The following is a 12369-nucleotide window of genomic DNA, read 5'->3' on the forward strand; positions in this document are numbered from 1 at the left end:
GCTCCCGCCCCTCAGAGTGACGGCTCTTGGTGGGAGAGGAGGGGAGGCTGGCGCCAGTGTGGTCAGCGATCCCACGCACGGCTCCCTTCGCCTGAGTGTGTGCCAGGCATCCTGCCCTCCCCAGCCCTGGCACAGCTGCTGACCAGCTAACAGCAGCCAGGGAGTGGCCACGGCTGCTATTTCAGGAGCTGTCTCTGGCTCCCGGGCTGCATCTCAGCCTCCAGCACGCTCCGGCCTCGGGGGAGCAGACAGGGTCAGGCTTCGGCCCCAGCGACTGTCCAGCACACGCGGCTGAGGCGAGGGTCAGACCCTGGGGCTGGCGGGACCGCCACGTCTGGGGGAGCCCTCGGCACCGCCGCAGGCACTGTCTGCTTGCACTGCCAGCTCCCTGCCGCCCAGCAGCCCCAGGGCACGGGCAGGGGCTCTGGCTGGCGGCCGCACAGCCATGGCCTGGGCATGGACAGGCACAGGGCTGCCACAGTCATACACAGCAAGTATGGAGAACAGGGCCCCCAGCACTGCTCTGGGATGGGCCCAGTTTCGAGAAGGAGGGGAGCAGTTTGATCACAGACATCAGCACAGAGGTAGGACCATGGAAGGTGAGGCTGGGCAGCAGCCTGCAGGAGCCAGGGGATGAGCACTGCCTTTCCGGGAGTCCTGGTGCCTCTGAATGCAGGGGTAGAGTAAAGCACAGGAAGACAAGAAGCGAGGCTCTCGTGCGGGCACCCAGGTGTCCTCTCTGGTGGAGCGGCAGGGAGGTGAAATGGGAGCCCCAGCAGAGCGTGCAGGAGGTCAGGAGCTGACCAGGGCAGGGAAGCTGGGCCTCCACCAAGAAAGAGTGCTCAAGGTGGGGGGCTCAAGTGGGGCAGCAACAATGCAGGGTGGGAAGTCACAGAGTCTGGCCACGGCCTCCTGCGGGGCACTGATGCCAAGCAGGGCTCCAAACCAGGGTGTTGGGCTGGTTTTTGGCTGTGCAGAGCTCAGGCACGGAGTGCTCATAGAGCAGGTCTACAGAGTGAGATGGGACACGGCTGGGCAAGACATGCAGGCGAGACTGGAGCTCAGGGCAGCACGACATCGGGCATGCCAAGCAGGGTGACCCTGGGGAATGAGGCAGGGGTGCAGAGCAGGAGGAGCCTGTAGTGTCCCAAGGGCCATGCGGGTGAGGGAGAACTCTGCCAGTGAGAGCTGCCCTGGGAGAAAAACAGCGAGGGTCCCTGGGGCGAGCAGGGAGCAGCAGCTGGCAGCAACCAAGGGGTGTGGAGAGAACCAGAGGGAGCAGACACTGCGGGACGGGTGTGGGGGGCGTGCTGGCGGGCTGGGGCTCCGGGAGGGGAGGTACAGGGACTGGCACTGTGGAGGGCAGCGCGCGAAAGCGTGAGGCTGTGGGTGGACATGGAAGAGGGAGGGTGTGAGCAAGGACTGTGGGAGGAAGAGGAGTTTTAAGGGGCCTGGGGCTGAAGCAGAGGTGAGGGAAAAGGGGCAGCTGTGAGGGGGCTGGGTACTAGTGCAGAGGAAGGAGGGAGCCGTGCGAGGGGGCTGGGAGGAGGAGCAGAGCATGGGGGGAGAGGAGCGTGAGGGGCTGGGGCCTCTCGGCTGCAGTGGAAAAGCTGCTGCAGCTCCAGGGGAAATGCTACTTGAATTAATCATGGCGCTGGCTGCTGTGCCAAGCCCAGGAGGAGGCTGCTGGCAGTGCAAGGAAATAACTTTCACAGGAATTTGGAACAAATGCAGCTCTTCTGGCGGTAACAACAGCACTCACCTCCCCCACAACCTCCCCAAGTACCAGCATCTCCCCCATGTCCCCACTCCTTGTGTACCCCCAGACTCTCCGACATTACTGCCTGCTCTCCCAGTAGCATGGTGCACTCCATCCCCTCACACTGCTCCCCAGCAAGCTCACAGGCATCTCCCCCTCTTGCCTCAGGAAGCTTGCCACCTTGTTTCTGAGAAGGTGGAGGCCTGTTTTATGTCGTGCAAAGGTCTGAAAATAGGTTAATGCTAAATCCCTTGTCCCAAGAAAACGAATGCATGTAGTAATGTCCTCCTCATCTCCCGCGACTCTCTTTGGCAGCAAAGTCAGTGAGCATTAGTCCTCTTGCTGTTCCAGTCCCCATGCATGCCTACTCCCCATGTCCTCTCACAGCTACCCCCTTCAGTAGCATAACCGATGCTCAGGATTATCTGTCAAGACTCTCTCAGTAATACAGTATATGCGGTCTGGTCTAGCCTACGGCACTTCATGCAGGTCTTCCTATCTGGGGCACAGCCCAAAAGGCTGTCCTGCTGCTGTGCATGCAGCATAGCCAGTCCTACAGAATCACAAAGCGGTACTCAAACTTCAAAACTCATCAGATGTGTTGTCAAAACTACAAGATAAGACTATTCATTAGGTGTTCTGCTGGTCACCTTTTGATTTCTGATGTTTTTGTTCCCCAAAAATTGTGTGTATGGATGCAAAGGAAATATGTGAACTCCTGTTCCAAAATCATTAATATTGGATCTATGCAAGAATCAATAATCCACCATCTCATTCATATTTCTGTCAAATCAGCCTGTGCTCACAACATGGGGTTTACACAGCTCTCTGTGTTTTATGCTGGCTGCCAGAGGATAGACAATATTTGATTTAGCACGAAAAGTTGGAAAGGCCCAGAAAGACAATATCTGACCATGCATGCAGCTTGCTGGTACAAAGTCAAATGTTTAAAACAAATTTAAGCCAGCAGGGTGAATATATACCAGAACAGTGCTTCACATCACATAACCATAATATTTGAATGTAGTCCGATGAGCCCAAAAGCTTCTACATTATCAGTTCATGGCCACAGAAACAGACAACCCACCAGTGACTATCCCTCACTCTATTTTCTGCCAGTGTCGTGTTCACTGATTCCCTGGGCTCCTTCTCCCCTGGTGTTTCTCTCTCATCTCAGACTTGAACTGTGAGTTTGCTATTTCCTTTTTTTTAGTGGTTGTGCAGAGTGTGCTACTGTAGGACCTGGCCCATGACAAACATGAGTAATCAATAACAAAGATGTTATGAGATCCTTTTTCTTTCTTGGGAGCTAAGGCCAGCAACCTGTTCTGCTCGTCTCTGCTCATACACCAAACACAAGGACCAACCTGGCAGAGAGGATGGGGTGTGCAAGGGAGCAGGAGACCTGCAGCCATGCTTCAAGTTTCTTCTGGTCACTCACATGGACTCCTCACTTACCCACTGTTCTGCCCTGCCCACAGAGAGCAGACATCATCTCAAAATAGGCCTGGTCCTCCCAGGACTTTTTGCTCAGACACATGGCAGTCCGATGGAGAACCGAACCCATTCAGTTCTGTGCTGCCCTTGGAGGCTGTCCTGTGTCCTGCACATCACACTGGCATGGCCTGCATGTGGCCTAAGCTGTCATGACCATCATGTGGGTCTGAGCCAAATTCAGACCTTGACAGAGACCCTTTAACCTCTCAGGGCAGGATGAGCTCTGATGCATAGAAGCCACGGACAGATGGACTCAAGCGGGAGCAATTGCACACAGGGGCTGTGGGGCAGCACACCTGACGTGGGTGACCCTGTGGGACACGGTGCCAGCTGCTGGCCACCGTGGACCCTGACAGCACCTCTGAAGCCCTCGTGTTTGGGCCAACAGGGGTGCTGTGGCTGAGGGGTGGCAACACCAGGCTGTTGTGTTCTGAGATCTGGGCTCCCTGCCCCAGCTCTACCCGGCTCCCCGACCTGGCGCGCTCCTGCTGCGGCCCAGTGCCGAGCCGGCAGCCTGGCCAGCCTCCTTTCCCATCCTCTCACGTTTCCCGGCTCAGAGGAAGCAGCAGCAGATGTGTGAGCTGTTTGCTTTGTGCCGAGGCCACGCGGGAGTTACCTGCATTCAGCCCAGACGCGCTGTTTCCAAATGAAACATGAGGGCTGAGCCAAGACCGTCGAAATCTGGCCAAACCCTCAGTCGCTGCCGGCCGCTGGGCCAGCATCTTCCCCAGTGCAGTGTGGAGCTGGGCTGGCCCCTGCACTACACTGGCCTCAGCACGGCCAGGCAGCCGCGTGCTGGACCAGCTTCTCTGTGCCATCCCCATGGCCCCACACCACCCCAGCTCCTCCACAGGTCCCACTCTCCCTCCTGCCTGTCCCTGCTCTCACATTCAGGAGCCCAGACGCCATCTCCGATTGCAATTCCAGAACGCCTTCCCACACGGCAAGCGGCACTGAGCAGGAAGGCACGGAGGAGAGAGAGGGGGGCCTCCCTTTCGGGGGCTGCTGCAGCAGAGACATCCCTGCACATGCCTGGGGCCTTCATGCTCCCCCAGGGACACATGGCTTCTCCGCTCCAGCCCTGTCCCTGAACCCACCCCCACCCTTGACCCCTTCCCCATCTCCATCCCCAGCCCTGGTCCTGTCCCTGTCACCATCCTCAACCACCTGGGACTGTGTGGAGTGTTGCCCTGCACAGACCAAACCCAAATCTTCCCCCACCCAAATCTTGCTCATCATCTCCCACCCACTCCTTCTGCCTAGACTTACCCCCCAATCCCATGATGATCATCCCCTATCTCCCCAGATCTGCCCCATCCTAAACTTGCCCCTGTCCCATGTCTCTTTTCTATTCTACACCTGGCCCTTGCTCCCACCCAGTTCCTCCTTCCCCTCTACACTCTCCCCCACAGTCCTAACCCCTGTCCCCTGCACTCACCCACCCCAGACACCCCTCTCCAGCACTCCCATCCCATCAATCCCCTGCATTCATCCACCCTACATTGTCCACATGCTCATGTTCCCCACCATGCCCCAGCAGTGCACCCACAGCACACCTATAGTCAGGATTTTCTCGCCAGCTCCACTCCCTCCTCCAGGCCCATCTGGAGGCCCTTTTCCCTGGTCAGGTTGCAGGACCTCCTCCTGCCTTGTCTCATGGGCCCCAGAATTCCTTCTCCCCCTTGCCCCCTCCTTCTGGCCCCATGGGCACTGCTCACCACCTGGCCCCAGAGCCCCTTACAGTCCCAAACAGACATCCCAGTGCCCCACAACTCCAGCAAAGAAGTGCTCCAAGCTTCACAGGTGCTTGTCCTGATGGACAGTCTGGACGCTGCCTTGGCTGGCAGTGCCTTGCTGTACTACCGCACCAGTTCTCCCCTGTCAGCCCCAAGCCCCACATCTCCCCATCCTGACTCAGACGGCTGCATCGCCTGTCTCCAGCAACCAGAGCTCCAGGGGCTGAGCTGCAACTGAAACAGTAAATGCAGGGAACACAAAATATACAAAATACAAATGGCATCACTGGCACATCTCGTGATCCGCAGAACCTGTCAGAGGAGCAGCATCTCTCCAGGCCTCACCTGTGACCTCTCACTAGACAAAGGCTGAGGCAGCATGTGTGTCAGCTCAAATCCCACAGGTGCTGTTTCCAAGGTAATACAACGATACCAATTGTGCATAACTAATGCTAATGTTCACAAGCAGCCCTACAAACACTAATGAACTTCGGCTAATGACCTCACAGAGCGAGAAAGAAGTTAGCAGCTTGGCTACAAGCATCTTGCTAGAGGCCTTACCCATGTTCCTGAGCACCATTTTGAGTGTCCTGGCCAGGAAGGCAGCTCCACACTTGTGCAAGCAAGGCCTGGCAGAGTGGGTCCCAGTCTTAGCTGAGGTCAACACCATGCTTTGCACAAAGAACATCCTTGAGGTATGCCCATACTATCGTGATATCACCCAACACCTGCCTGCAGAGAAACGGTGTAACACTGTTCTGCCCCACTTCCGACTCACAGTGAGCACGAGGATCTCCATTCTAGCATTCCTGCTGCAACCGTTACCCATCCAAGCCCTGACAACTGCACCAAACAGCCTTCAGTGGCAGGTCTCCCATCCCAGCCTCTCAGTCCTGGCCGTGCTCCCCTCAAGCTCAGTGCCTGACAGTTGTACCTACCTGTAAGAAGCACGTCCCAACAGGGGTGTTCTCCTTTAGGGACACATTGTAGAAATTACTCCTGAACACTGGCTCATTGTCATTGACATCCTGCAGGGCCACACGCACCACAGCTGAAGAAGAGAGGGCAGGGGTTCCCCTGTCTGTGGCCAGCACAGTCAGCTGAGGCTCAGGATCCTTCTCATAATCCAGTGGGGTAGCGGTGGTGATGATACCTGTGGCAGGGTCAATGGCAAACCAGCTGGAGTGGGTGTCATGGCCATGCACAATGCTATACCGCACCTCCCCATTGGGACCTTGGTCCTTGTCACGAGCTGTCACCTGTAGGACAAAGCTGCCCGGGTACACAACCTCGGGGATGCTTTGTTTGTACTCCTGCTGGTCGAAGAGTGGAGGGTTGTCGTTGATATCCATCACTTGCAGCACAAAGGCTGATTCTGCCCGGAGTGGGGGTGTGCCTGAGTCAGTAGCTGTCACCCGCAAATCATAGGAGTCTCTTTCTTCCCGATCTAGAAGCTGGTCCACACAAATCAGGTAGATGATGTTGTCCTTGGTAGTGAGGGCAAACTTGCCATCCCCTCCCTCCAGTGTGACATTGACATTGGAATACTCACCATAGTCTGGGTCAGAAACAGAGATGCGAGCCACATACTGGCCGGGCTGGGCTCCCTCAGAGATCTGAGGGGAGCCATCTTCACTCAGGAAGATGATAGTCATGGTGGGCTGGTTATCATTGTAGTCACGTACATGAATAGTGACAAAGGCTGTGGTGACCTCAGGATGTACAGCCTTATCCCTTGCCTGCACCACCAGCTCATGCACCTTCCTTACTTCATAGTCCAGACCCTTGTTGAGCTTGATGACTCCAGTCCGGGAGTCAATGGTGAAGTACTGGTCAGGATCGCTCTGCCGTCGGTTGATCTCATAAATCACATCCCCATTGTCACCTTCATCAGCATCAGAGGCAAAGACCTGCAGGATGCTGCTGCCAGGTTTCAAATTCTCTGAGATGAGAGTATGATAGCGGCTCTGGTTGAAGCTGGGAGCATTGTCATTGATGTCCTGGATGGACACATCCAGTGTCATCTGGGTACTCCGGGGAGGAGAGCCACCGTCATAGGCCTCCAACAGCAGTGAGTATGATGAACGGTTCTCCCGATCCAAGACATTGCTGACCACCAGGTCCAAATACAGGACCCCATTGGGTCCTCGACGTGTTTCCAGGCGGAAGGCCTGCCCCACATTCTCTCCCTTAATCACATAGCCTTGTGTATTGAGTACGCCACTGTCGGCATCAAAGGCTGGATCCAAGGGGAATCTGCTGCCAATGGGTGTGTGCTCTGGGATCTGGAAGGTGCTGTGTTTTTTGGGAAAGGCTGGAGCATGGTCATTGATGTCATTCACTTGTATGTTCACTTCCACTGTGATGCCCTCTGGGGTAACAGCAATGAAGCTGTAGCGGTCCCGAGTCTCTCGGTCCAGGACACGAGCTGTTTTGATGATACCGGTGTTCTCATCTATCCCCAGGTCAGTGGTAACACCGCTGCCCTCCTGTGCTGAGATGAAATACATGTAGGCACTAGTTCCAGGGGGCAGGCCAGCACTGATGTCCCCAATGATGGTGCCAGCTGGCTGCTCCTCATCTATTTGTAGATCCAGGGTACCCAGGACGGCAGAGCCCTTCCCTGCTCTCAGGCTGCCAAGAATTAGCAACTCCAGCAGAAGCATGGCTGACCCCTTCATCTGCTCCATTGGTAGTGACTTGCAGAGCAGAGGGTGGCTCAATCTTCTTTGCAGTGTGCGCTTTAATCCTGCATGGAATGCAGACCAGAGGATGCTGGTTAAGAAGGAGCAACAAATGAAGTACAGAAAAAAACACATGGAGAGGGAAGGCCTTCCACGTACCTGCTGCCCAATTGCTCTGTATCACCTATCCTTCGCAAGGAGCGAAGGTGAAAATGTGTCAGAGCGGAGAGTGCCCCAAATGAAGGCCTGGGACAGCACCTAAAGTCAGCCAAGCAAGTCACATCTGACAGTTCGCTGAGGTTAGCATCTAGTACCCTATCACATAGGCTGTTTCCTACATAGTCAAGCATTCTTCCCAACCACCCACCCTCATGGCAGCGCTGGAGCCAGCTGCCCTAGAGCAGAGTGTTCCTGTACCTTTAACAGATGAATGCTTCCTGTGAGGCCGAGAGAGGCTGTCTGCAAGACGGCAGAGATTTTTGAACAAACAGCAGCCTAGCACCTCTCCACCCTGCAGAAATCTGGTCTCAGATTGGGAGCGAGCTCAACAAGCGACGGTGTTGAGACCCTCCCGCCCCCAGTAGCATGCCTTTCAGGACCACAGGGATATAGGTGCCAAAAACCCCATGAAGTGCAAATCTGGTGTCCCTGAGAAGGAGCAGCAGAACTGGAGCAGGCTTACATCCAGTGAACAATAAATCAGAATGGCTGTATTGCAAAGGATGTACCCGCAGCTGGGAATGCCCAGGATAAAATCAGACAGGGCCCATTGTTTGGGCTGGCACAGAGGTCTGTGGATGCCCCAAGCTGGTACCATGGAGGGTGGTGGCAGTACAGCAGGAACGCAGCAACTCCGTGTGAAATGCCAGCTGCTCTGGCTCCTTCACGGTCCCACACCCTCCACTGCTCACTCTCCTCCTTTGTCTCCTTCTTACTGCTCCTTGCTCATTCTGGCTCCTTCACTCCATTTCCCCCTGCCGTAGCTTCACTTCACTGCAGCAGTGGGGGAGGGACGAGCAGGGAGGAGCAGCTCCCAGCAGCAACAGCACTACTGGACATGCTGGACACACTCCCAGTGCCCAAAGGCTGTCAGCCCCCCCAGGGCTCTGGACACCCTCCCTGTGAATAGCCAGAGAAACTCAGCATTCAAGGAGCTTGTGAAGAGCAGCAGCCCCAGTGCTCCTTTCAGCCCTCGGTAAACGAGGCTTAGTGGTCTGCAGGGATGGCGGCAGCATGAGCTCACACTTGGACTCTCTTGAAAGCATTTGCTGCTGGTCCCATAACCACACTCAGGAGCCGCTCATGTCAGACACAGGATGGCAGGAACCTCCCTGTCTTGGGGGATGGAGGTGGCTGACATTGCCCAGTTTGGGGACTAAGAATGTCAGCCCTTGATCTAAAGAATCCTATAGCAGTGTTAACCCTTTCTGGGGGACGTAGGATGATTATTCCTGGGTTCTCTTTCCCACCTCAAGTCAGCTGTTTAGACTGGTTTTCCCTGTGGAAATCCTGGGTTAGTGACAGAAAGAAAAATATTAAAAAGTGTTTTCTACATATAAAGAAGTGTTTGTTTACTTCAATGGGCATCCAGCATCTGAGGTCTATGGCAAGTAAATCCACACATTATTCTTGCACCTAGCAAGTATGAATCCTCATTATCTCTCAGGTGCAGAAATCAAAAAAAGTTAGCATTTCTCAGTGCACTAACTCAGTGGTCCTAGACAGGCCTATCGCTCTCTGTTGGTGCTAGTTAAATTTCCCCAGCTGGAGGGGTAACTGCATACATCAGAACATGCAGTGCTGGAGGAATGGGGTCCAAATTTCTGTGACGAAACTGGACCATCCTAACTGTGCCCCAGCTTCTCAGGTCTATGGGAAGGTACAGGGCAGATGGTTTAAAGCCTTGGCAGGAGGTTAGACAAAAACTAAATAAAAAAGAGAATAGAGAAACAGGTAGAAACAGGGCTCCCTGAGGCAATCGCAGTGGCTGAGGACAGGATGAAGCTGAAAGGTGTTGGGTAGTGCCAGGAACAGATCAAGGCACAGATATTGGGAAAAAAAAACCCCACCTGGTTTGATTAGTGATGTGGCTCTTGAGGAGCAGAAGGGAGCACAGCAAGGCTTTGTGGGCTGCCGGCAGGGAGGACAGAAACTTGAAAAGCAAATATGGGGGGTGTGACGAGCAGCTGAGAGCACTGGGGCAACCAGAGAAATGAAATTAGGGTCCTTGAGGTGGGGAACTGGTGATGAAAGTCTGTGTAAACTTCTCTCTTCCCATCCTCCCTGAATACAAGTGGGTAGTTTCAGAGCCTAGCTACCTCTTGGGTAAGAGATGCAACTGCCAGGTTGCCAGACTGCACCAGTCCAGAATGGGCAGGAGGCCATCCATGGTACTAGCAGCCCTCTGTTCCTATGAAGTTTGCAGGCTTGGGTCACAGAGGAAGACAGCAGTGACCTCAGTGGATGCAGAGTCACCAAATCTGAACAGCTGCTTCCAATTAGCAGATAGCTCAGCGCTAGGGGCTGGCTTGACTGGTCCAGGCCCAGCCTGTGTAATGTGAGCCAGACTGCCCTGCTCCCTCTCTGTCCCTCCCACCATTGGGCACCGAGTTCCCTGGTAAAAAATGGCAGCAGAAGCCTCTGAAGAAAGCTGCTATCATAAGAATCTGTCCAGAGAGGCACTTGGGAGGTCCAGAGCCATAGTAAGGAGGTTGACAAGAAAGGCAGCTAAAATGGAGTGAGCTGCAATATACATAAGCATGTCCAAGCCTAGGGCTGACAGGCCAGGGCACCAGGAGAGCCCAGCCTACACTCAGCAGGTAAGTCACATTTAGAAAAAAAAAGATACGGAGTTACAGAGGGGACCACTGAATTCATCCCTGCCTGCCAGCCAGTGGCACCTCGCATCTCATATCAGCCATGAGGAAGGGGAAGCAGGCCCACAGCAGCGAAGCTGGAAAGACGGCACCCATTGTGCATGCCACAAACAGATGTCAGAGTGTTTGCTTGTGCAAAAGCTCCATCAAAACTGCAGATGCTGCTGATGCCATACCCAGAGTCTCACATGAGAGGCCATGACTCATGTAATGATGTTTTTGAGACTCTGGTTCAGATGAGGAAGGATTCAGAAGCCCGTCTAATCTTTGCTGAGCACCAGTCACTGACCTGGAATATGCTTTTCTCTTCTACTTTCTCACAGATGTCTCTCAAGAGTTTCAGATTATACGCCCTCAGAACCAGCCCTAGGCTAACTATTCACTTTCAACCTCTACTTAGTCTGCCACTACCTACAGTCATCTCCCTGCCTCCTGGCTCTCCTACCACCTTCCACCTAGCCCTTCAGGACCAGCACCCTATTGCTTGCTCCCAGCCCAGCCACACAGCCTCACCTCTCTCAGCTCTGAGCAGTGACCAGCGGTGGTGGTGACCATCCTCTTATGAGGATGCAGTCAAACTCCACTACTTCCCTGTGCATCCCAGTTCTGTGCCACACCAGGGCTTCCTGCAGGCTGTCCTGCCTCTGAAAACACTTCCCCTACAAGGGAAGCTCTAATAAAATTTCCTCACGCATTCGCCAGTTCCCACAATTCCAGCCCACATGCATCTCAGCACTGAGGTGGACCTTGCCACACTGTATGCCCATCGCAGCGGTGCTGCAAGGTCTTGTCTGCTCCTTGCCCGGTGGTGCCCCCAGGCTGGCAGGGTTCTCTTGCCCTCAGAGCTCCTGGGCAGCCCGGTCCCCCCGGCTCCTGGGGCTCCCTGCCCCCTCGGGGCTTCCCAGCCGTCGGGCTCACCGCCTGCTGCTGCTCCCCCTCCCCGTGCACAGCCCCGGCCCCGGCCGCTCCGGGGCGTCCCGCACAGTGCCATCTCCGCGCCGGAGCTCTGCCAGTCCCGGTCCCCGCTCCGCTGGGGCCCGCGCCCCCCGCCCGGCGCCTCCCGCCCGGCGCCTCCGCGGCTCCTCTGCCGCGACCGCCGAGCGCCCGCCCCGCGGCGGGTCTTCCCCTGCGGCGGCACCCGCGGCGGCGGCCCCGCGTCCGCACCGTCACCCTCGGCCAGCGCCGGCCCCGCTGCCGCCGCGCCGCGGGCGAGGCCGGTCCGGCCGCGGATCCGTGGTGCTGCGCCGCCGCGGGCGCGCCCCCCCGCTGCCCCCCCCCCCCCCCCCCCCCCCGCCGCCCCATTGTCTGCGCAGCGGAGGCAGAACAAAGCGCTCGGTCCCAGTCCCGGTCGCGGTCCCGGGCCCGGCCCGGCCCGGCCCGCCGTGCGGAGATGCGGACGTGCGGAGCACCGGGCGAGGGCGGCTGGGCAGCAGGCGCGGGTCAGTCCCCGGCGCTGGCACTTACGCTGTGCGTCCCGCGCTGGCGACGCTCACATCCCGCAGGATTCGGCCCCGCCAAGACGTCCCGCAGCCGCCCCGGGACCCCGGTGCTCCGGTGCCGCGGCCGCTTCGGTACCGCTGGCCGCTCCGGCACCCCCTGCGCTCCGGTACCCTCCTCCGCCGCGGCCGCCGCCGCGTCTCGGTGTGCCGGCCTCCCGGTGCCGCGGCCGCCCCGCGGAGCGCTCGGCGGCGGGCGGCGGGTCGGCGCTGGCTCGGCGCTGGCTCGGCGCGGAGGCTCCTGCTGAAACCCGACCCAGCGCCGCCCTCAGCCCCCCACTCCCCCCACCGCCCCCATCCCCGCCCCGCCGCCGGAGCGCG

General features: G+C 56.9%; 1 protein-coding gene across 1 annotated transcript in view; it reads right to left on the reverse strand.

Moving 5' to 3' along the window:
* Window positions 1-12146, reverse strand: part of DCHS1 (dachsous cadherin-related 1) — a 53549-nt gene extending 41403 nt beyond the window's left edge. Inside the window, exons 1-2 of the mRNA XM_075414426.1 lie at window positions 12017-12146; window positions 5931-7741 (exon numbers count right to left, since the gene is read on the reverse strand). Of these exons, the coding sequence (XP_075270541.1) occupies window positions 5931-7682 (1752 nt within the window). The 5' untranslated portion in view covers window positions 7683-7741; window positions 12017-12146. The remainder of the gene's footprint in view (window positions 1-5930; window positions 7742-12016) is intronic.
* Window positions 12147-12369: the final 223 nt, after the last annotated feature.

This window comes from Opisthocomus hoazin, chromosome 1 (genome assembly GCF_030867145.1).
Source record: "Opisthocomus hoazin isolate bOpiHoa1 chromosome 1, bOpiHoa1.hap1, whole genome shotgun sequence".
Classification (NCBI taxonomy): domain Eukaryota; kingdom Metazoa; phylum Chordata; class Aves; order Opisthocomiformes; family Opisthocomidae; genus Opisthocomus; species Opisthocomus hoazin.